This window comes from Stegostoma tigrinum, chromosome 35, assembly GCF_030684315.1.
Source record: "Stegostoma tigrinum isolate sSteTig4 chromosome 35, sSteTig4.hap1, whole genome shotgun sequence".
NCBI lineage: Eukaryota > Metazoa > Chordata > Chondrichthyes > Orectolobiformes > Stegostomatidae > Stegostoma > Stegostoma tigrinum.
Window position 1 is genome coordinate 13,207,349 of NC_081388.1, and position 25,630 is coordinate 13,232,978.

The 25,630-nt window shown below is 46.6% G+C and overlaps 1 protein-coding gene across 4 annotated transcripts in view; it reads left to right on the top strand.

The window, feature by feature from the left end:
- Window positions 1–25,630, top strand: part of camsap3 (calmodulin regulated spectrin-associated protein family, member 3) — a 196,673-nt gene that overhangs the window by 35,853 nt on the left and 135,190 nt on the right. For all 4 annotated transcript variants that reach the window (XM_048521808.2, XM_048521810.2, XM_059640064.1 and 1 more), the window contains exon 2: window positions 25,192–25,451. In XM_048521808.2, coding sequence (XP_048377765.1) covers window positions 25,192–25,451 — 260 coding nt within the window. The remainder of the gene's footprint in view (window positions 1–25,191; window positions 25,452–25,630) is intronic.

The window sequence follows — 25,630 nt, forward strand, 5'->3', positions numbered from 1 at the left end:
TCCTGATCCCCAGCGAATCTGGATTTTGCATCTTGCCACGGCAGATGGTGCAATTTGAATTCCATGAAAAGAAATCTGGAATTAAGAGTCTAATGATGTACAAGAAACCATAGTCGATTGTCAGGAAAATCCCATCTGCTTCACTAATTTTTAAAAAAAAAAAAAGCTGGTCTGGTCTACATGTGACGTCAGACCCACAGCAATGTGGTTGACTATAGGAACAGGCAAAAAGTACGAGCCTGGCCTGCAATGCCGTCCCCACGTGAATGAATGAAAACGAGATTATCTGATGATTGATCATGTTGCTGCTTTTTTTTGGGGAGGTATGCTGTGTGTTAACTGGTTGCTGTAGTATAGCAGTGACAGCGCTTCACATGCACACCCAGGGTCTGGTGGAGGGTGCTACAATAGTGCAGACCTTTTTTTATTTTTGGGGTGTGGGGTTACACAGCAGATCAGAGCTTGCGTGAAACCTGGCCCCAATGAGAGAGACTGAGCCCAAGTGACTCGACATCGAGATGAGTGGTGATTTATTTTCCAAGCTGCCTGGAGGAGTTGATGTGCAGCAGCTGTTGTGCCGTTTTGAAGATTTCACCTTTTTTAAACCCAGCTCCCTCCTGTCTCCCGAGAGGATTTGTCAGTTTAAAGGAACACGGCACTCTTAGTAAAGGATTTGAGAGAACCTCTCTCGATGGAGGGTTTGATTTTTTTATTTGATTTATTATTGCCCCTTTTATAAGCATCCCTTTTTTGGAAAAAAAAACCTTCAAACAATGCTATTGTCACCTGGCACAGTGAAAAGTTTTGTTTTGTGTGCAGTACAGGGAGATTGTACCATGCTAAGTGCATTAGGGTAATAGAGCAGAGTGATGAATACAATCTTACAGAGAGGGTGCACAAAGAGCAAGATCAACATGAAATTAAAAATTTGAGAGGTCTATTCAGAAATCTAATAACAGCAGGGAAGAAGCTGTTCTTGAATCTGTTGGTACATTTTTTAAGCTTTTGTATGTTCTGCCCAATGAAAGGGCTTGGAAGAGATGATAACTGGGGTGGCAGGGGTCTTTTGATGACAGCGTCCTTCCTGAGGCAGCGAGAAGGGAGAGCACTGAGTTACAAAGTTTTTCACGCAGATAGTAGTAGCAGCCTGGGGTGCACTACCAGAACAGGTGGAAGCGGGCACATGGATGACATTTAAGGGGCACCTAGATGGCTACATGATAGGGAGAGAATATAGGGATGCAGAACAAAAATGGCAAGTTTGTTTTTTTTCAGATTAATTAGGGCATGGTAGCCCACACAGGTTTGGAGGGCTGACGGGCCTGTTCCAGTGCTGCATGTGTTCATTTGTTTAAACTGCTATGGCTATGTCCAGGACCTCTCCACTGAACCTTCCTGTCTGACTGAGGGGAAAATTGATGTACAGAGAGATCTGGGTGTTCAGGTCCATTGTTCCCTGAAGGTGGCAACACAGGTCAATAGGGTGGTCAAGAAGGCATACGGCATGCTTTCCTTCATTGGACGGGGTATTGAGTACAAGAGTTGGCAGGTCATGTTACAGTTGTATAAGACTTTGATTCGGCCTCATTTAGAGTACTGTGTATAGTTCTGGTCGCCACATTACCAAAAGGATGTGGACGCTTTGGAGATGGTGCAGAGGAGGTTCACCAGGATGTTGCCTGGTATGGAGGGTGCTAGCTATGAAGAGAGGTTGAGGAGATTAGGATTATTTTCATTAGAAAGATGGAGATTTAGGGGTGAACTGATTGAGGTCTACAAAATCGTGAGGGGTGTAGACAGAGTGGACAGCAAGAAGCTTTTTCCCAGATTGGGGGACTCGATTACTAAGGGTCATGAGTTCAAAGTGAGAGGAGGAAAGTTTAAGGGAGATATGTGTGGAAAGTTCTTTACACAGAGGGTGGTGGGTGTCTGGAACGCGTTGCCAGCGGAGGTGGTAGACGCAGACACCTGGTAGCGTCTTTTAAGATATATTTGGCCATTTAAATGGATGGGCGGGGAGCAAATGGGCATAGACCCTTAGAAAATAGATGACAGGTTAGGCAGAGGATCTCAATCGGCGCAGGCTTGGAGGGCCGAAGGGCCTGTTCCTGTGCTGTAATTTTCTTTGTTCTTCTTTGTTCTTTGACTCTGGTACTTATTGTCGCTGTAAATGTTGGATCTTTCTGACAATGTTTCTAAGTCTCCTCAGACATGCAAGTAATTGTCTTTATTATAACCTTTTGGTTTTTGTCCAGCATCAGCTTTCTTGCTGGGCTCCAATTTGCCCAGTATATGTTCGGCTATGCAACTGCAGGGTGATACACAGACCTGTGTCAATCCTTTCTTGACTGATATATTTGCTTGGTGGGGGGGGGGGGGGGGGGGGGGCGGTGTGTGTGTGTCTTACTGCATGGGGATCAGAGGCAAGAATTTGCTTCAAATTGTATCCCTTCCTGGGAAAGCAGAATAATAATTTTGGGGCACAGCAAGGGGCACAGGCGAGATTGTCCACAAACCTTGTAGCAGCATTTGAAAATGAGTCTGCTGTCTCATGATTTATCAGGCCCGTATTTTCTGACCCAGTTTGGGAAAAGAAACGGTGTTTATAAATTGAATCCCACGAACCATGATCCGTTCCTCAGTGCTGGATATTCTCCTTTGGAAAATGGTTAAGTTTTTTTTTGAAAGCAAAACCAAATGAAAGGATTACAGCTCCTACTGGGGGATAGAAGTCCAAGCGTTGAGGGAAGCCTAACAAGTAGTGATTTGTGGGGTGGGGGATGTGACAGTGTGCCCCAGCCCCTGTGGTGCCCATTGGTTTGTGATGAATCTATAAACGGTGGTTGATTGAAACTGAAACTCAACAGCTTTGTCTTCTTCCAGAGCCATAACATCTGAGATTTGTAAGATTTGTTCCCAAAATAGATGTAAACCTGTCAAGCCATAATTTAATGTAATGTATACATTGGCGGAATGTGTGTCTGGATTGTGGTAATAGTGTAGCTCCTCTGGGTGCGGTTTTAAAATGAGGCTTTCGTGAGGCATAGGCCCGACCGATCGAGCGTTTCAGGCCTGTCTCGAGGAGGTGCTCAGAATGTGCTCAGAATGTATCTTTTCTGAAGAGAATTTTCATTTATCTCCTTTACTTCACAACTTTTGGATACTCCAGAGCACTGTGTGTGTGTGTGTGAATGTTAACACAGTGTGGAGCTGGAGGAACACAGCAGGCCAGGCAGCATCAGAGGAGCAGGAAAGTTGACATTTCATTTTGGATTTCTGAAGGAGGGTCCTGACCCAAAACATCAGCCTCCCTGCTCCTCTGCTGCCCGGCCTGCTGTGTTCCTCCAGCTCTACACTGTGTTATCTCTGACTCCATCGGTAGTTCTTACTATCTCTGTTGCTTGTGTGTCGTCTCTTTTCATTTTTTGGTGGGGGGGGGGAAGGTTTTGGAGGCCTTTTTCCTGTTGACGTGTAGCAGCCATTGTGCGCACAGCAAGAATTCAAACGTCTGGGTGATGAGCACAGGATTATCCTTTTTTTTTGTCTCTCCCCTTCCTTGTGAACTGTTTGTTTTGGGCACAACGTAGCCCAGGACCTACAAATCCTGGGCCTTGTGCACTGTTGTGTCATGGATGAAGCACCCAGTCTCCGAACAGTGCAGTAAATGGTCATGTTGCCGCACCTGAGTCAAGCGAAAGATTTGTTCACTGATCAGTATTGGCTGTGTGACAGGAGGATGGCCTGCATTTCTGCCTGTGGGCCACAAACGGGGCATGATGGGAATGGCTATGGGCCCATGTTGGAAGAATGAGCTTGTGTGATCGTTTGGTGAGATCAGACATGCTTGACTGAAGCCCATTGCGGCTGAATAGCCGTCTCGATTCTCTCGTAGTGACTGACTATGACAAGGACATGGAGGCAGTGGAGTTGCGGGGGGATAAAAGGTGAAAATTTGCAAGGGAGTGTAGAATTCTTTGACAAGGTAGGTGTTGCTGGCTGGACAACACTTGCCTATTTCTCATTGTCCTCGAAGACGGTGGTAACTGCTACAATTTTGGGAAAAACATCATCGCAGAATTTGCACAATTTTAGATACTTTTCATCAACCTCTTCAGGTATGTCATTACACACCTTTGGATCAGGTGGGGCTTCAATACAGGCTCAGAATTAGGCACACCTCCACTGCACCATAAGACCAATGTTTTTTTTAAAAAAAGTCATTGCATTGACAGAAATGCAACTGGAATGAATTGTGATTGGAAGCAAAGGTTCAGTTGACTATTTGAGTATGAAGGGGTTATTTTGGGAAAGGTTGGGCCTGCAATCAATTGGCATTTCAAGGGATCACCTCCCAACTCCATTAAAACCTGCAAGATCCTGAGGTGACTTCATAAGGTGATGGCTGAGAGGGTAGTCCCTCTTGTGGAGGAGAACCAGAGCTAGAGGACACAGTTGATTTTAAAAATCGAGGGTTTCCCATTTAAGGGAGATTTATTTCTTTTTGTATCCAAGTGTTGCGAGTCTGGAACTTTCTCCTCCCAAAGGAAGTGAAGGGAGGCTGGGTGAATATTTTTGAGCTGAGTTGGGTGATTGTTTGATGGGGGTGGGACATGTGGAGACACCTGTGCGCTACCTCTGAACCAGGACCTTAAGTTCAAGTCCTTTTGGTGTGTAACAGCATCTCTGAACCAGTCAGTTAGAAAACTACCTCAATGCTTGAGTGGGTGTACAGACAGGAAATTAAAAGCTGAAATCAGATTAACCAATCAGGTCAGATCACCATCAAATAGCGGGCTAGGATTGTGCTCATTCGTATGGAGTGTAGGTATATCCCAGTGCTGTCAGCGAGGGAGTCCCAGAATTTTGAGCCAGCGACAGTGAAGGGACTGCGATATATTTCCAACTCGGGATGGTGAGCGGCTTGGTGGGGAATTCACAGCGGGTGGTGTTCCCATGTATCTGCTGCCCTTGTCCTTTCAAGATGGAAGGGGTCGTGGGTTTGGGAGGTGCTGTCTGAGCATTTGTGAATGTAGCTTAAACTCTCTCTGTACTAAACCTCTGCTTTCAAAAGGAGAATGCTAACCACTGAGTCAAGCAAAGGCTACAACATGGGGAGAATAATTCGACATACTGGCTTTAACCATAGAGGGGCATAGGAAGTGAAGAACTGGTCTCTGTTGCTTATATTAAGCCAGTGCTTTACATTTCTTTAAAGAAGAACTCAATTCCTTTAGATCTGTTCCTTTTTCCTGCTGTTGTAAATGAGAAGTCCAGCTGCTGTGCAAATGGGTCTTCAGTGAAGGGTGGGGAGGAGGTGGGGGGGAATGATCATAGCTATGTAACTTGGTCCTTGTGAGGATCATGGCTGGTGTTTGTCTCCTGGTGCTCCCTACTCCCTTCATCCACTGAGTGGATGGTGGAGGGCCGCCAGACGGGGAGGCTGTACGTCACTGGCAGCTTGCCAGCCCATTGTAAAGGGCTTCAACAAGTCGTGTGGGAAATAAATGCAAACAGATGGGGCCGGAGTGGGGAGAAGAGACGGATTCCAGGTGAAATGCCTGACTCATGGGGACTTTGTTTTCAAGAGACCACGTCCCCGATTTGTGACTGGGTCCAACTGGAGGGGGGGGGGGAAAAAAAAAGACTTGGCTACCATTCATTATGCCATTGGCCACTGGTTGGGTGGGTTTTATTGGAAGGCTAATGAGCTACTTAGTGAATGGGCCAATACCTTTCTAATTTGGCAACATCTGGAATGTGTGTGTTGCAGAGTTGCAGCTCCGTTTTTCACCAGTGATGTTGAGCTGATGGTTTAAGAGCCAATAGCTCGGTGCAGTTTAACTGTGTCTAGCTGTTCATTGCAGTATCTATTACAAGCAGAATTGTTCATGGGAAACATTGCAATGGTTCTGTTTGTCATCTTGCCCCTTTTTTTTAAAAGAAAGTTTGCAAGACGGTAATGTGAACATCTGAATTGAGATCCTCTGCACAAGGGAGCTTTGTGGTGGTAATAACCTGTTGGTTCTGGGTTAATGTTGGACTAAACATACGATTAAAGCAGGATCTTAAAAATGCTCCCACTCAGACCACTTTTTTTATATAGAGTCATACAGCACAGAAACGGACCCTTTAGCCCAACCAGTCCATGCTGAACATAATCCCAAAATAAACTAGTCACTCCTGGCCCATATCCCTCCAAACATTCCCGATTCACACATCCATCTAAATGCCTTTTTAATTGTACCGACCATCCATCACTTCTGGATGTTGGTTCCACACAGCGACCACTCTGTTTTGAAAAACATAAAGCCCCAAGAGATAGTAGGAACTGCAGATGCTGGAGAATCGGAAAGGATCTAGGGCCAAAACGTCAGCTTTCCTGCTCCTAAGACGGTGCCCAGACTGCCATGTTCATCCAGCTCCACAGCTGGCCTTTTGTTTTTAAATCTCCGTCCACTTGTGTTAAAAATATGTCTCCTAGTTTTGAAATTTCCCATCCTAAGGAAAAGATACCTACCATTAACCCTATCTGTACCTCCTCAGGATTTTATAAACTTGTATAAGGTCACCTGTCAGCCTCCTACACTCCGGCTTTCTCTCCGCCTTCACGTTTTTATTTTTTCTTTTCCATCTGTGCTCTCCTTTCTCACTCCTCCTCCCCAACCACTTTCTCCTCTCTTCTCTTCTCCCCTCCCCTTCCCCACACCCCCCACCCCCAACCACTTTCCTTATCACTCTGTCAAAACCAAAAACAGGAGTAAATTCTCTTTGTTCCACGAACTGCTCTATGTATTTGTGGTGCCCCTATCACAGGAGTAGAACAGCTGGGAGAAGCCCTCCAGATTGTGATCAGAATTGAGGAGAATAATATTTTCCTTTTTTTTCCCTCTCGCCGCACCGCCCCTGACCCCGTGTAATTTGCCTTTTTAGTTGTAACCTCAGTGGATTTCTTACTGGTGATTAATACTTGGATTTGCATTCGTGTGATAGATCTGGCCTTGCAAGTGTGTGGGGTCTCCCATCTTCCCAGTCACTCTTGCAGCCTGCCTCTGTTGCCATGGCAGCATGCGGTACCAGGAGAAGTGGAATAAGCTCATAATCACTTTAGTCATCCTCGCTACACCCTTGAGCTCGCATTTTCTGCCCCCCCCCCCCCCCCCCCCCGCTAACACCTCGAGGTGTGTGTTTGAGCTCTATCTTTCATGCTTTTTTTTGTAAAACGTAGGGGTGTCTGTGTGTGACCGAGGTAGCGATGGGTTGCACTTGTGTGCTAACAGCTTGCAAGATGTCGGGCATGCTCGAAAAATTACTGGCCCCAGTTTGTGTTTTGGACTGAAATACAATGGATTTCTTGTGTGTCTGCATGAAGCTGTGCACTACAGCTCTTTGAAACCATTACACGATGATTTTTGACTGTCCCACCCCATTCCTCCTACTTGCCCACACTTGGTAGCCCGAGGCTATCGGCCCTCCCACTGGGCTCTTTAATTCCACCAGCTGTACCCGACTGCAGTTTCTTTGAGGGTGCACCGGTGGGGGGTGCCCACTGTCTTGAGAAATTTCTTCCGTCCCTGTTGTTTTTTGTGCTTCAGACCATGATGAATACGATGGCGCTCGATTGGTGAGGGAATGTGGAGACAGATGTCGGATGGCTGGGGTGGGATACCAGACGGTTGAAACGCCCAGCGGGAATGCCTAAGGTTGTTTATTTTTGGCCCAAGATGAGACGATATCTCAAGTGGAATCGTCTTGTCCCATTCTGGGCGCCACACTTGAGAAGGACGGGTAGAGTTGAGGGGAGGTGAGGAAAAGATTTGAGATGAGGGGCCATTGGTGATGTGACGACACTCCTGTGTGCTCTCGAATAACCACTTCGCATGTCACAAAGTAAGCTCAGTGTCATGTTGGGTGCTGGGGGAAACCACCTCGTTGATATCTGGCCTTACAAGATGTATCAGTTGCCCTGGGTCTCTTAATAAACAGGGATTGTGGGGTTACCACTGAAGTGGAGCAAGCTCGCCTTGCTACACCTCTCTCTCTCTCTTCCATTTTCATTCCGTACTTGGTTAGTTTTGAAACTGTCCAGCCAGCACACGTCCGAGGAGAGCTGTTGTTCCCGTCTCTGTTGGGAGATGTCATGTGGAGCAGTGCACTGACCGTGGAACTTTGCCCTGCACCACTTCAGATCTGCGTTACCATCGGCTTTCGCATTTCAATTCAGAATTCTGAGATGTTAGTGAGGTCTGTTTGGGAGTACTGCGTCTATTTCTCGTCACCCTGCTGTGGGGAGTATGTTATTAAACGAGGGAGGATTCGGAAAAGATTCACCGGCATGCTACTGGGAACGGAGGGTTTGAGCTATAAGGATAGGCTGGGACTTTTTTTTTCCCCCACTGGAGCGTAGGAGGTTCAGGGATGACTTTTGTTGGGGTTGGTAAAATGATGAGTGTATATATAAGGGTGAATGGCAGGTGTTTTTCCCCTGGCTTGGGGGATTTCAAGCCTCAGGAATGTATTTTAAATGTGAGAGGAGAAAGACTTAAGGACACAAGAGGCAACTTTTCTTACTCAGTGGTTCGCATGTGGAATGAACTGCCTGAGGAAGTGGTGGATGTGGGTACTGTTACAATGTTTAAAAGACATTTGGATAAGTACATGAATAGGAAAGGTTTAGAGAAGTATGGGCCAAGCACAGGCAGTCAGGACTGGTTTAGTTTAGGAACATGGTTGACATGGACTGGTTGTACTGAAGGATCTGTTTCCATGCTGCATGACTGTAAATTGACATTTCCTTGCTGTGTTAATCCATGATTTCGGTCTCGGGAGCTAGGCGCTGACTTGTTTGAGTTAACATTGGCATTTTTTTTTTCTCTTGACACCTGACCTTGCTTTACCATCTGAATTCATCTGCTTTTTGCCGCAAGTTGGTTGAAGCTATTTTAATGCATTTTGTTTTTGAAACCTTCATTTCTCTGTTTCTTTCAGTTTTCACTATGTTTAGTGTCAAGGTGAGGGTGTGAAAGCACATGGTTATTCTTAGAGTAAGTGAGGAGCCATTAGAATCTTGAACATAATTTGCAATATTAGAATCGCACACATGGGTTTATAATCCAGGATTTGTTGTTAGGAGCAGGAGAGGACCTGTTCACCACCTCAAGCCTCCTGCACCAGACCGTGGCTGAAGTGATTAAAGCAACATGTGCTTCCTGTTTCCCTCGATGCCCTTTCACCTCTTTGCTCTATAGGAATCTAATGGCATCTGCCTTCAAAATATTCAAGAGCTCTGTTTCCATCACTGAGAAAAGTTATCCATAGACTTGTAACTCTGTGAATATGGTGGTGAGGGTTGGGTGGGGCGTGAATTTAAAAAAAACATTTATTCTCTGTAAATGGATGATGCCTGATTATTTTTTTTTCAAAAATGCATGAGAGTGATAATGGGAACTGCAGATGCTGGAGAATCCAAGATAATAAAATGTGAGGCTGGATGAACACAGCAGGCCCAGCAGCATCTCAGGAGCACGAGAGTTCTGGGTTGTTCCATAAGAAGAAACATCCCACATCCACCCTGTCAAAACGTCTCCGATGTTACATGTTTTATTCAAGTTGCCTCTGACTTTTCTAAAGTCCAGTTGTTACAATGAGACTGTCCAATCTTCCCTCGTAAGACAGCCCATCTATTTCCACGGACTTGACTTGTCTGGTAAACTTGCCCTGAACGGCTTAGAAAGCGAACATCTATTCATCATAGAATCCCCACAGTTTGGTAACAGGCCATTTATCCCAACAAGTCCACGTTGACCCTCTGAGGAGCATCCCAACCAGGCCCATCCCGGCAGCCCCACGTTTCCAACAGCTAGCACATTTAACCTACACATCCTTGGACTATACGGGGCAATGTAGCAGAGCTAATCCACCCTAACCTGCACATCTCTGCACTATGGCAGGAAATTGGAGCACCTGGAAACCCACGCAGACATGGGGAGAATGTGCAAACTCCACACAGACTGTTGCCTGAGGGTGGGCTTGAACCTGGCTTCCTGGCGCTGTGATGCAGTGTTACTAACCACTGAGCCACCGTGCTTTAAATAGGAGACCAATACTGTTGAGAGTTTAAAAGACATTTGAATAAGTACGTGAATGAGAGGGCTTTGGAGGGATACGGACTGGGAGCAGACAGGTGGGACTAGATTAGTTTGGGATTATGCTCAGCATGGTCTGTTTGGACCGAAGGGTCAGTTTCCATGCTGTATGACTCTATGACAAAGTCTATCAATGATTAGCCGTGAGGATTAAGCAGTTCAAGCGCTTGAAGCAGAAGTTGTCTTGCATCTTCTGGCAGTTGAATCAGCCCTTTCAGCATTTCTGTGAATGAAATTCCCTGCTTTCTGTTTTTCACATATCAGCCGCTAGCTGAGGTACGTAGGCCCATGGTTTACTTTGGCCTCGATCTGTTTGACACCAGGCTAACAAACTGCAGTATTGTGCAGCTGTGGTATCTCCAAAGGGCTGAGTTGAAAGGGAGATTTGTTTTCGGAGCGCCACGTCAGTGATTACACACCGGCCTTGTGTACGTTGGACAGTGTTTCTGCGGGACGTCGGAGCCTCCTGTATTTTTTCCGTCAGTTTGAAAAATCATGCCAGAATAGTAGCCTGCTTGGAACAAGTTCCGAATGCAACCTGCGCAGAGGGACCTGACCTGGTGTTTAGGAACCATCTTGTAGCGTCTGCTTTTTGATTAAATGTTGCATGATCCCTGTTTACCTTCTTAGCAATCTTCTCAATTTGTCCTGGCACCTTTTTCATTAATGCGCATGCATTCCCAGGTGTCTCTGTTCCTCCAGCTCAGTTTAGGATTGTTCTAAATAATTGTACATTAAGGGTACCTTTTTAACCTTGTACGAAACGCTCGGTGGAAATTGGCAGCAGGGCAACTAATGTCAAAAAAAAATGTTAGGATGTGTCTTGAGAGCTGGAAATTTTCTCATTCTCTGGGATGAATGGCCTATTGAACTCATAAATCCAATTTTCTCTCTCATAGTGAGGCCATTGAGGGTGATCAGATTGTTCATGATCTCGTCGAGTGGCAGAGCAGACTTGATGGGTTGAATGGCCTGCTTCTGCCCCTAAATCTTAGTCTCAGTCTGTGTAAGCTGTCTTTTCCTGATTTTTGCCCCATGGGCCAGTGTCCTCCATGAATGGATCTTTGAGCAACTGTTTTGTGTTGACTGGAGATTTGATTAATCAAGTCCTGACACAATACCAACCTCTTTTCCCCCTCTCCCCCTCTCCCCCGGGATGCCAGATGTGTATAAATTATGCTAATGTCTTTACTCTGCACTCTGGGTAATTTTATTTGCCAAAGCTCCTTGCACTGAGCTGAATGATTGATTTAAACTGAGTGGTGCCTTCGCTTTGGGAGCAGCTGGGTAAATGGGAAGTCCAGATGGTCCCGATGTTCAAGGGGGCCATATCTCCCAGGAATTACAGAGGCCCTGTCTCCCCCTCTTCCCCCCCCCCCCCCCCACTCCCTTTTGCAGCTGACCCACCAATCCCCTCGAATTTCACCACCGAGCTAGAGGCAGTGAATTCAAAATTTGAGAATTAACCGAGAAACACAGCCACCCACAGCTTCATGGTTGGATCTAACTGAGGATTACTGGTCCGCTCTGCTCTGGTGAGGTTGGCATTGACCTGTTGTGATGTGATGTTTTGCGGAGCAGTGGATCATCACGCTCGGGCAAGGGTAAGCTATTATAGACAGCATGTTATCGAGCAGAGGTTAGGATAGCCATCTCTCCAAGGTGCAGAACGGAAACCCCCAGTCTCTGCACTTGAGTACACAAGGCAAAATGAGAACATAACTAGGAACAGCAGTAGGCCATTTGGCCCCTCCAGCGCAGTTTTTGTATGAATAGATTCCCTACAGTGTGGAAACAGGCCCTTCGGCCCAACAAGTCCACAACCCCCTTGAAGAATCCCACCCAGACCCACCCCCCCATAACCCACACACCCCTGAACACTACGGGCAATTTCCCACGGCCAATCCACTTAGCCTACACATCTTTGAACTGAGGGAGGAAACTGGAGCACCCGGAGGAAACCCATGCAGACACAGGGAGAATGTGCAAACTCCACACAGTCAGTCACCCAAGGCTAGAATTGAACCTGGGTCCCTGGCGCTTTAAGGCAGCAGTGCTGACCACAGCCATTGTGGCTGATCTCATCCCAGCCCCAATCCCACTTATCTGCCAGATCCAGACATTTTCTAATGAGATGTCAATATTGCTCAGGACAGCTTGGCATAACTTATCTGCTCTTAAAACAAGACACCCCCGGGAAAGGCAAGGTCACTTCTCACATTCTGAATGGCAACACGGTGGCCCACAGTGACGAGGACCTGGGTTCGATTCTAACCTCGGGCTCATGTCTGTGTGGGTTTCCTCCCACAAGCCAAAGATGTGCAGTTTAGGGTGGATTGACCAAGGAAAGCTGCCCCTAGTGTCCAGGCTGGGTGGGTTAGCCATGGGAAATACAGGGATAGAGTAGGGGCCTGGGTCTAATTGGTGTGCTATTTGGAGGGTCTGGGAGAACCCAATGGGCCAAAAGATCTGCTTCCACACTGAGGTTCTCTGAATCATGCTAATGGTTGTCTTTGTGTGAGAATTGTGGTGACACCTGAGGAAACCTGAGATGAAAAGCGAGCGAAGGAGCTGACTTTCATCTTACGGCCTTGTTTAATCATTTTTGATTAAATGAGATCTCCCTCATTGCAGTTTTCTGTTCCAAACTAAATTAGCGAAGGTCTCTAACCGCAACCCTGAATATGACCTTTTTTTTAAGATTGCAGGAGCATGTTTGAATTGTAATGTGGCTTCTGAGCCAACAGGCTCAGGCCCCACCTGATCCAGAGGTGTGTAGTAATATCTCCAAAACAGGTTGGATTCATGTATCCAAACAAAGATCTTGTACTGTACATGTTAAATAGTGATGCTTGTCACCTGGTGGGTTTGAACTTTGTGATTGGCTGTGTATAGAACTGAGTCAGATACTTGAGAGACTTTTAAGCGTTTCTTGGATAGGCACATGGATAGTGAAATTTAGGGTATGCAGGGTAGTTTGGTCTTAGAGTAAGATAATAGGTCAGCATAACATTGTGGGCCGAAGGGCCTGTACTGTTCTTATGTATGTATGTTTGCCGTACTTTGTTTCTTTCTTCACCCAGGGCATTCCCTGATGCACTGGAGGCTGTGATCGGGCTAGGATTGGGGTTAGAGTCTCATTGAGGCAATATTTGTGAACTGAGAGCGGTTTCATGAAACTCGCCGACCGCAGCGAACTCTAACCTGCTTTTGCCGTCCTGGTCAGCTGCAATGTGGACTCTTACCTTCAGCAAAGTTTTATACACGTCGGAGGAGGAGACGTTCATGTTGATTCTTGCAACACAGGAACGAGAAATGAAGAATTTCCTGTGTCATTGCAGTTAGAAACATCTGTGTCTGCGCTCTAGCATAGCAATACAATTGGAAGAATCCTAGAGTCCTTACAGTGTGGAAGCTGGCCATTTACTGACCCTCCGAAGAGCATTCTGCCCTTACCCACTCCCCTCCTCATCCCTGTAAACCTACGTTGCCCGTGACTAATTCACCTATCCTGCACGTAGCCAGAGTGTGTTACAGCATGGAAACTGACCCTGCGGTCCAACCAGTTCATGGTGACCATGGTCCCAAACTAGACCAGTCCCACCTGCCGGCCCCTGGCATGTATCCCTGCAAACCTTTCCTATTCATGTTCCAAGCCAAATGTCTTTTAAATGTTGTAACTGTGCCCACATCCACCACTTCCTCAAAGCTCATTCCACCCTCTGTTTTTAAAAAAAAAATTACCCTATGTCTTCTTTTAAAACCTCTTTCCCCTCACCTTTTAAAAATATGCCCCCAGTCTTGAAGTCCCCTATCCTAGAGAAACGATAACTACGATTAACTCTATCTATAAATCCTCATGATTTTATAAACTTCCTAAGATCATCTCTCAATTTCCTATGCTCCGAAGGAACAAGCCCCAGCCTTCAGAAAACTGGAGCGCCCGGAGGAAACCCACGCAGATGCAAGGAGAACCGGGAAACTCTGCAAAGACAGTCCCCCCCGAGCGTGGAATCGAACCTGGGTCCCTGGCTCTGAGGCCGCCCCAAAGTGGTAGATTACTTCTCCCAGTGTAGATAAGAGGTCTCAGTACGATGGACACTGAGCCCTTTGTACCAACCAGTCCTGTGCAAAGTATCTTCAAGGTATATTGCACGTTTTGCAGTGAGGCATGACCCAACACACAGTGCTGCTTTAAATGAAGTCATCAAACTCAAGTGAAATTGTGTTGTATTGTGAGTTTGTAAATATAAGGAAGAGGGAAATCACCAAAGATTTTTACTTGATCTAGAGCTGGGAATATCAATGAGCTCTAGATCCTCTCATGTAGAGAACCACTGAGTTAATCTTTTACATTGCTGTTCCACATTGACCAGATTTTGCGTGTAAGGCTATCATTGACCTGTAGACACAGATCCTGTCTGTCTCCAGCTCTGACAGGGTTGGGAGGAGCAGTCCCTCTCCCCCCCCCCCCCCCCCAGTGTTTACAGGGCTAATTGTGGAGTGTGCCTGGTGGTGTTGCAAAGTTGAGGAGAGTTCTTGTGGATTGGCAGGCAGCAAGTTAAAATTTGGTGTTTGTAAAATGCTAGTGGGGAAGACATTACGTGGTCCCTTTTTAAACAAAAATGCGCTTTTCCTGTGCTTAGAGATTTAAATGAAAGTTTGCAAGTACACAGCACCCAAATTAAAGCATTTATACAAACGAAACTCCTTTCAGTTAGCAGGCCAGATACCAAGTGGGTTTTTACCAAAACAACAAGCTTTTGAATTTAGCCAATCAGTTTGAATCAGGCACTTGGATACAAAGAGATATAAAGGTGTAGAGCTGGATGAACACAGCAGGCCAAGCAGCATCAGGGGAGCACAAAAGCTGACGCTTCAGGCCTAGACCCTCCTTCAGGAAATTTTCTGAAGAAGGGTCTAGGCCCAAAACGTCAGCTTTCCTGCTCCTCTGCTGCTTGGCCTGCTGTGTTCATCCCAGCTCCACACCTTGTTATCTCTGACAGATCATGGATATGGTAAATACATCTTGGAATTTTAGATGTAGGGAGTAACATGACTACAGGAAGAATTGAAGATAACAAAGTGTGGAGCTGGATGAACACAGCAGGCCAAGCAGCATCTCAGGAGCACCAAAGCTGATGTTCCAGGCCTAGACCCTTTTCATCAGAAAAGGATTCTTGGATTCTCCAGCATCTGCAGTTCCCAGTATCTCTGATTACAGTTTGCCCCTCGTGCAAGAGTGAATGGTCAGCTATTGTAGTCCGATCAATGATTTGAATGCTGCACTTTTATTTTTGAAAAGTACGGCGATTGGATTTTAACAGCCGAGATGGCAAGTTCTGAAATTCCTGCGACCACACGTGTAAGTGAATAGGAGCAGTTTATTTTTGTCCTAGCCACTTCGGACTGGCTAACAAAGTGTTAAAGGCAGACGGAAGCCCAGAAGCCTGTGCAAACGTTTATCTTGTTGCATTTGTCCTGTTGTCATTGTGGGGGATGGTGTTATGTCCTCCTGCTGACAGACCTGTTTGGGAAACCTGTTGTTGCAGGATCAGGCCCAGAACCTGTGTTTACCCATTTGACAGGGTTCCAACCAATAACATTGACTTTTCGAGTAATGACCTGACTCCTAATCTCTCTGCTGGCAAACTCTGTGAAATTCGTCCTTTCTGCTTTTGCTCTTCTTTTGATAATGGACTGACTGATCATTAACTGCTTTGGAAATTATTCCTTTTTTTATATAACAGCTTTGGTCTTTATATTGTTGACTGTAAGTGAGGGGGTGGGAAATTATGGATTAGCTGAGCTGCCTGACGAGGCTGTACTGCATTTAATGGCATTCTGTGTTTCTCTCTTTCTGGCATGCAGTTTGAAGCACATTTTGTTAGGCCTCACTGCTCAGTTCCGGTAGTTAAACCTCTTTTCACAGTTTAGTTTGAAGCACTGAAACTTGGTAGCACAGGAGGTGGCTACTCAGCCCATTTGCATCCATGCTAGCTCTGTCAGCCTGTAGTTACACCATTTCAAGTGTGCATCCAAAACGCAAGTTTCTGATTTTTGCACGTTCTCTCGCTCTCCTCTCCTCTCTTCTCCCCCCCCCCCACCCACAGACTTCGTCCAGGTGCTCCACTTTCCTCCCACAGCGCAAAAGATGTGAAGGCGAGGTGGATTGGCTGTACTATATTGCCCATAGTTCAGATTAGGTGGCCCAAGTTGGTCTGGGTGGGATGCTGTGAGGGTCAGTGTGGACTTGTTGGGCCAAAGGGCCTCTTTCCACACTAGGGATTCTGTGATTCTCCCACACGTTTTTGGGTGGTGATTTCCTGCTGCCATCTGGATGAAAACAATTCTCTAACTCCCTTGATCCTTTTTACTACTTAACTTTAGATCTGTTCCCTTGGCTAATGATCCTTGTGCTAAGGGAAATGAGTCCCTTACACGCTCTATCCAGGCCACTCCATTTTACACGCTAAACATCCATTAAACACCCCAGCAGTTCCAAACCACTGATCAGAAGCAAGCACACCCTGCTCTATTTTCTCTGAGAATCATAAAATCCCTACAGTGTGGAAGCAGACCATTCGGCCCATTGAGTCCACAGTGACCCTTTGAAAAGCATCCCACTCAGACCGTTCCCACGGCCAATCTGCCTAAGCTGCACAGTGCTAGGGAGAAACTGGAGCACCCGGAGGAACCCCACGCAGGCACTGGGAGAATGTGCAAACTCCGCTCAGACAGTTGCCCGAGGGTGGAATCGAACCTGTGTCCCTGGTGCTGTCAGGCAGCAGTGTTAACCACTGAGCCAGCGTGCTGTCCATTCCTGGCCATGTCATCTGAACTCTTTGCTTCCTTTCCAAGTAACTCCCGTCCTGGAACTGCATGATCTGCACTCTGCACTCTGGCTGAGCTACATTACAATAACTGCTTGGACAGGACTTTGAATGTTATGGAGCATCCCAAAGGACTTTACAAGAGCATGAAATAGGGCACTGAACCCCAAAAGGATATTGTGGGTAAGGGTGACCAAAAGTAGATTGGTTTTAGTGAGAGTTTGGAAAAACAAAAGCAAGGCTCATGGGTTTACGGAGGGTGTTCTGTAGCTTGGGGTCTAAACCGTACGACTGCCAATGGTGGCAGGAATAAAATGAGGGAGGCTCACGTTGGGGTCAGTGTGAGATGAGAGCACAGTTATTGTGAAGGGTTTAAGGAGATTAGTGAGTAGAGTTGGGGGCGGTGAAGTTGCAGAAGCATTTGCGAACCAGGATTAGGATTTCAAAATTGAGATGTTGCTTAATTTTCGGAGCCAGTATAAATGTGTGTGTTGGGGGAATGGGAGTTTAGGCAGGGACAGCTGAGTTTTGAATGACCTTTGTCCCCTCTGTAAACTAATGTGGTAGAGCAGCTGGGAATATGCTGGAACAGTGATAACCAAAGGGTTCTTCCAGAGAGATGTTGCAAAGATCTGCTCTGGCTGTGAAGCGCTTGCGATTTTGTGACACACGTAGACAAGTTGTATAAAAGAACCCACCAGGAGGACATGGGGACTTTGGAGAGGGTGCAGAGAGGGTTTACCAGGATGTTGCCTGGCCTGGAGGGCTCTAGTTATGAGGAAAGGTTAAATAAACTCCTCCATTTTTCACTGGAAAGACAGAGGATGAGGGGTGCCCTGATAGAGGTCTACAAAATAATGAGAGATATAGATAGAGCTGGATAGTCAGAGGCTTTTTCCCAGGGTGAAACGGTCAACTTCAAAAGGGCACAGGCTCAAGGTGAGAGAAGGGAAGCTAGTGGCGAGGGGGAGTGCGGGGAAAATATGTCACACAGAGGGTGGCGGGTGCCTGGAACACACTCCCAGTTGAAGGAGGTGTGTTCACAATGTTTAAGATGTACATTGATAGACACATGAACAGAGGGACAGAAATAGTGCATGGGCATTAAGTAACGAGTCTAACTGAGCATTAGAAATCAGCACGTGCTTGGTGAGCTGAAGGGCTTGTTGCTGTGGTGTGTTGAATTGTTAGACCATCTTCCTCATCCTAATTGCAGGAGCGGGGAATGACCTCCTGGAATCTGAAGTGTAGGTGGGCGCAGGAATAACAGCACATTAATTCTTCTGACATAATGGGAACTGCAGATGCTGGAGAATCCAAGATAACAAAGTGTGGAGCTGGATGAACACAGCAGGCCAAGCAGCACCTTTGGGTCTAGGCCCGAAATGTCAGCTTTTGTGCTCCTAAGATGCTGCTTGGTCTGCTGTGTTCATCCAGCTCCACACTTTGTTATCATTTAATTCTTCTATCTGTTTTCCCCCACTTTTAAGATCTTTTTCTCTGTTCTACTTAAGTTCAGATATTGGGACCTGAATTCCTTGTATAGGAGACTGCAAGATTACTGGCAAATGTGTAGGTGAATACAGTTTAGTTATTCTTTTGCATAATTAACAATTGCTAGATCAATTGTTCATCTTGGAACAGTTTTTTTGTTTTGTTGGTTACCTCGTGGTAATGTGGGGCTAAGCTCAGGTATATAGTGTCAGGGTTCTCAATCGGTCATGATCTATGAAATGTTGGGATAGACTTGAGGGGCTGACTGGCGTCTTCCATCTTGTCTCAGCAATTTCAAACTCTGATAGCATTCTGATTAACTGAGTAAGAAAATTCTATTTGCCTTAATTCCCCCCTCTCACCCTGATCAGCAGGGCACACATAGTTTATCTCTGCACAGGAAGCTCCTGCAATGGCTTTATTTGCTTTTTGATTTATTTTTTCTTCTTCTGTTGAGGGATATTTATTGCGAATACTGCTGTTTCATGAGTTTTTCTCCTGGGCTCCTGTTTATCCATGTGTAGATGGTTAGTGGTCTTAATGAACTTCAAGACATCTGTCTGAATAGGAACCTAATCCTCTCGCTGCATACACATCAAACTGGCAGTGGGTAATTGTCTCTCGAAACTCTGTCAGATCATTTGAATTTAATCTTGCGTCACTCGGAATCCCCACTGGCCAGAATATAAAATTTGGGATTTGACCTTAAGTACTTCTGAGATTGCTGGATGTTTTCAGGGGTCTAAGATAGTTGAGCTTCCCTGGATGTTGACAAACGTCCCTTTTAGGGAAAGACGTGGAATCGATTTCAGCATGTTTGAGGAGGACGACAGTGCCCATCAGATCACTGGCTGATACGTATAACTACAGTTGGCCTTATGTTCAACTGTCTGACAGCACAGGCCTGGTTAATTCCCTGAGGGAGCAGCTTGTTTCCTTTTTATTCTGGAATGGCTTCTGGCAGCTGGCAGCAGGTGCTGGGCTCGTATGGAGGAGTTGAAGCAGCAGGGGATCTCCTCTCAGCCGTAGCGGCTGGTTATCCCAGCTGTACCAAGATCTGTGGTGATAGCTAGCTGCTGTAAATTCAGACTCTGTGTTTGTTTTTTTTATCCCAACTTCCTCTGGTTTGGCCATTCCCTGGGCAATTATCTCCTCCTCCCCTCTTCTCCACCCCCCCCCCCCCCACCCCCCCCCCCCCCCCCCCACTGCCGGGGTGCATCTCCACATCTTTTGACACTGCAGTGTCATGTGTGATGGCTGGAGTCTGTGCCTGAGAAGGGGAGTGCACTCGCCCCTCACCTCTCAGTCAGGAGGTAGACCTGTTTGTCCCCATCCCTCATTCCACCTCCCCCCCCCGCAACCTCTCTGCGAAACAGACTGCCCTCTGGTGAGTGAGTTGGTAGTAAGGTCCACCTAAATGGCTCAAAGAAAAGGATACGCCTTTGAATTTCTCTCTCCACCACCTCCATTTTCCAAACACTTCACTGCCAAACGAGAGATGCAGGCGGTGTGGAAGTGTACAGCAATTTAGACACGGCAGGATTCCACAGTGTATCATGACCAGACTTGCACCTACTTGTAGTGACATAAACGAGGTTGCTGGAAAAGCTCAGCAGGCCTGGCAGCGTCTGAACTGTTTGAGTTCTGAGGAAGGGTCCCTGGACCCGAAACGTTAACTCTGTTTTCTCCTTTGCAGATGTTGCCGGACGTGCTGAGCTCTTCCAACAACTTCTGTTTTTGTTCGTAATTTGCAGCATCTGCAGTTCTTTCGGTTTTTATTCTGTTTGTAGTGCGGTTGATTTGAGCAATGTGATTGGATGGACAATTCTCCGCTTGTAGCACCGTTTGGGATCTGCTGGGATCACCCGGGAGGAAAGTTGGGAGTTTGGTTTAAAATCTTGGGGTGTTGCATTTTTTTTTGGAGTACGGTGGATGGCTTTGATCCTTTCCTTTGGAAAAAGTTAGTTATGTTGTAAATGGTTAAGAAAAAAGACTCACTCAACCCATTGCTGGGCTAAATTAAATTCGTTCATGGGATGAGGGCAACACTGACCAGGCAGCATTTATTGCCCATCCCTAATTACCTAGAGGGCAGTTAAGAGTCAACCACATTGCCGTGGGTGTGGAGATGTATGTCTGCCAGACCAGGTAAGGATGGCAGTTTCCTTCACTGAAGGATATAGGTTGGTGAACCAGTTGGGTTGTGAGGGAGCTGCCCTTTGAGCGAAACTGCCTGTGTCAGTCTAAGTCTTTGTTCACTTGCGTCTCTCAGGTGCTGCTTGTAGAGTGGTTTTGAACAGGAGGAGTCCATTTGGTGCTGGCTCTGGCAGGGTTACGTCGATCACCCTGCTCCCCTCTTTCCCTTCCCTCCCTGACCCCCGCTGACTATGTATACATTGTGTTTCCACGTTTTTCTTTAATCAAAATTCCTTTTCAAAAGTAACTGTGAACGCAGTTCTGCTGCCACCCTCTCAGGGAAGGTGATGGCCTAGTGGTGTTATCACTGGACTGTTAATCCAGAAACTCCGATTAGTGTTCTGGGGACCTAGGTTCAAATCCTGTCATGGTAGATAGTGGAATTTGAATTCAATAAATATCTGGAACTAAGACTCTGACTGTGAATCCATTGTCGATTGTTGGAAAATCCCATGTAGTTCACTAATGCCCTTTTTAGGGAAGGAAACTGCCATCCTTACCTGGTCTGGCCTACATGTGACTCCAGACCCACAGCAATGGGGTTGACTCTGAGCTGCCCCCCCAGGCAATTATGGATGGTCAGTGACACCTCATCCCATGAATGAATGTTTTAAAAAAAAGGCCATGCCTTGCAGATTGTAATAACTCGGATTTTTTTTATTTGACTTTGCAGTGCTTTCTCTCTTGCCTCTAAAGTGCTACCCACAACCAACTGAGGATTGCAAATAGGACACTGCTTTAAATTCCCCTGTTATGACTTCAGGTCCCCATCACATTGCAAAATAATAGCGAGTTTGGAGCTTAGAAAACCAGGTTTTTTTTAAAATTTAACAAACCTTGTTAACAGATTAACAAATATTAATCATCACTGGAACGTGCATTTTCTTCATGCAGAAGAGGTACACGTTTTTTGGGGAAAAAAATGACTGTTAGGTGCAACCGAACTACCTAAGTGTTGCATTCTAGGTTTTCATGGTCTGATATGGGGGAAACCCCTTGTGCTGTATGTTCAAACGTTAGTATTGAACAAATTTTATCTAACCAGTGTTGTACTTGTGGCAACAGAGCTCACAGTTACACATAATACTTCAGAAGGAATAAAAACAGAAGTTGCTAGAAAAACTCGGCACGTCTGGCAGCATCTGTGAAGAAAACAGTTAACGTTTCAAGCCTGGTGACCCTTGCTCAGAATACTTCAAAAGGGTTGTGTGAACCATAGTGATGAATCCAGTAAAAGACAGTCATTTCCACCCTGGAAGAAAACACTATTATGAAGGGGCACAATTTTTAAGATGTTTGGAGGGCGGTATGGGGAGATGTCAGAGGTAGGTTATTTACACAGAGCGGTGGGTGTATGGAAAATGCTGCTGGCAGTGGTAGTGGAGTTAGATCCATTAGGGACATTCAAGCGACTCTTGGGTAGGCACATGGATGACAGTAAAATGTAGGGTATGCAGGGGAGTTTGATCTTAGGGTAGTAGGTTGGCACAACATCATGGGCCGATGGGCCTGTACTTTGTATGTTCTATGAATAATGTCTCATTTTACTTCCACTCTGGGCCTACCTGTTCCCGTGGGCAAATTCAAACTGAAAGCTTAGCTGAGCTGCTCTTGTTGTCAGTGAGCTATCTAAATCCGTAGCTTGGGGGGTACAGACGTGGAACAATCCTCCTTCTGTACCTACACTGGCCCTAAACTTGACTTCTTTGTCCATTTACATTGACTGTATCAGCGCCGCCTCGTGCTTCCACAGAGTTCATCCACTTCACCAACACCTTCCACTCCAACCTCAAGTTCACCTGGACCATCTCTAACACCTCTGTCTCCATCTCCGGGCAACTGCCCAGAAACTGATATCCATTTCAAGCCCACCGACTCCCACTACCTAGAATACACCTCCTCCCACCCACCTTCCTGCAAAAATGCCATTCCCCCCCCAATTCCTTCACCTCCGCCGCATCTGCTCCAGGGATGAGGCATTCATCTCATATCCTCGTTTTTCAAGGACCGCAACACCAAACCCAACACCCCCGCCCTGCCCCGCGCAGTGGTCAAGAACGCCCTTGATCATGTTTCCCGCAACTCATCCCTCTCACCCCCCCCCTCCCCACAATAACAAGCAAAACAGAATGCCCCTCATCCTCACAGACCACCCACCAACCTCCAGATCCAACGCATCATCCTCCGACACTTCCGCCATCTACAATCCGACCCCACCACCCAAGCTATTTTTCCATCCCCACCCTTCTCTGTCTTCCAGAGAGACCACTCTCTCCGTGACTCCCTTGTCCGCTCCACACTTTCCTCTGACACCACCACACCAGGCACCTTCCCCTGCAACCGCAGGAAGTGCTACACTTGCCCCCACACCACCTCCCTCACCCCTATCTCGGGCCACAAGATGACTTTCCATATCAAGCAGATGTTCACCTGCACATCTGCCAATGTGGTATATTGTATCCGCTGTACACAGTGTGGCTGCCTCTACATTGGGGAAACCAAAAGGAGGCTTGGGATCGCTTTGCAGAACACCTCCGCTGGGTTTGCAATAAACAGCTGCACCTCCCAGTCACGAACCATTTCAACTCCCTCTCCCATTCCTCAGACGACATGTCCATCATGGGCCTCCTGCGGTGCCACAATGATGCCACCCGAAGGTTGCAGGAACGGCAACTCATATTTCGCTTGGAAACCCTGCAGCCCAATGGTATCAATGTGGATTTCACAAACTTCAAAATCTCCCCTTCCCCCACTGCATCCCAAAATCAGCCCAGCTTGTCCCTGCCTCCTAACCTGTTCTTCCTCTCACTTACACTTCCTCCCACCTCAAGCCGCACCTCCATTCCCTACCTACTAACCTCATCCTGCCCCCTTGACCTGTCCGTTCTCCTCAGACTGACCTATCCCCTCTGTACTTCCCCACCTATACTCACCTTTACTGGATCCTTCCCCGCCCCTTTAACTTGTCTGCCTCCTCTCCAGCTATCTTCTCTATCCATCTTCGATCCACCTCCCCCTCTCTCCCTATTTATTTCAGATCCCTGTCCCCATCCCCCTCTCTGAAGGGTCTAGGTCCGAAACGTCAGCTTTTGTGCTCCTGAGATGCTGCTTGGCCTGCTGTGTTCGTCCAGCTCCACACCTTGTTATCTCGGATTCTCCAGCGTCTGCAGTTCCTATTATCTCTGAATCTGTAGCCTCTTCCCATTTTAAACCCAGGAATTTGATCTTTGCCAGTTTAATCTCTGCGAGTGAGAGCTGATTCAGCAACACCTTGACTATTTGTCAGCAATATTCCTCACCAGGCAGACAGAAGAACATACATTCCTATAGCAGTTATCCTGTTCTGCACAACATCCCACAGAGCTTTCTGTCGTTTGTTGCTGCCTTCATATGGTTTCTGCACACGAAGCTCCTGCAGCGAGCATTTCAGGAAAGTGAAGACGAGATGAGTTGACCATGAGTAGCCGTAAAGCACTGTAGCATGCTTCCTGTTCCCTGTTTATGCTTAATATGATAATGAGCAGATAATGTCTCTCTCATTGCTGATTGAGTGATAAAGGTTGGCCAAGGCTAATTTTTGGTGTGGGTGGTTGAACCGATATTTAACAGTTTGAAATTTGCCAGGCATGTCCACCAGTCCCTTTTAAGGCCCTTGAGGCTGAGGTGATCTTTAAAGGGACTGTGCAAGCTGGCCATTGGAAGCATTCAGAGCTCCTTTCCCTGCTCCCCCCTCAAATGGATGTTGTGAGTTAATTTTATTCCGCGTCAGCAAGCAAAAGATACCTTTTTTTTGATGTTCTACTGTGAACATAGCCCAATCCATCTCTCAAACCAACCTTCCATCCATTGACTCCATATATATTTCCCACTGCCTAAGAAAGGCAGACAACGTCATCAAAGATCCCTCCCACCTAGGTTATAATCTCTTCCAACCTCTTCTATCGGTAAGAAGATACAAAAACTGAAACACACACACCAACAGATTGAAGAACAGCTTCTTCCCCGCTGTTATTAGACTTCTGAATGGATCTCTCAGATTTCACATCAATGTTGATCTTTCTTTTCATCTAATTTTGTATTCCTCGCTCTGTGCTAACAGCCTAACATTTTTGTACGTTATGACCTGCCTGTACTAGATGCAAAACAAAAAATTTTACTGTACCTATGTACAATTGACAGGAATAAATGAAATTTCAAAGAGAGCACCTCTGACGGTGCAGGGCCACCTTGGTCCTGGATGAGTATCAGTTGAGATGATGTGACCAAGTCGCTGCAGTGAGACTTGAACCCACGATGTTGTGACGGGGAGGTGTGTGTGTTCGCCTCTGTATCTTAGTTGATGCACGCGTGCACCCGCACAGTCCCCCAGATATCCCCATTTTTAGCAATTGAAGTCTTAATTCCGGGGAGGGGATTAGGAAGAGATCACAACTTTGAAATGAAGCATACTGTTAGAAAGGAGGAATCTGAAAATGGGATATTGAGGGTCTCATGTATGTGTTTTTTTAATATCTCGTTCTTTCCAGAGAATGTTCCGGATGAGCTGAGAGAGCCGTTTTACACGGACCAATATGACCAGGAGCACATCAAACCACCTGTCATTCGCCTGCTGCTTTCCTCGGATATCTACTGCCGGGTCTGCGGCCAGACTCTCTCAGACGATGGGGCTGGCCCACCTCAGGATAACATGGCCGTCCTGCAGGCTCTATCACGAAAAGGACTCCAGGTGAAGGACCAGGAGGTGGTGGTGACTGGGGCCGACCTTGGCAAGAAACCCATCAAAATGGTGAGCTTTCTGTGCGTGGATGCGAGCTGAGCTTGCGCCTCCCTCAGGTCACAGCAGGGTGTTGCGTTTGAGCACTCAGAACTCACTGTCATCCCAGCTTCTGTAAAGGCCCTTGATTACTTTGAGAGACAATGGCGTCGCGGTAATGCCACAGGGCCGTGGTAATCCAGAACGATGGA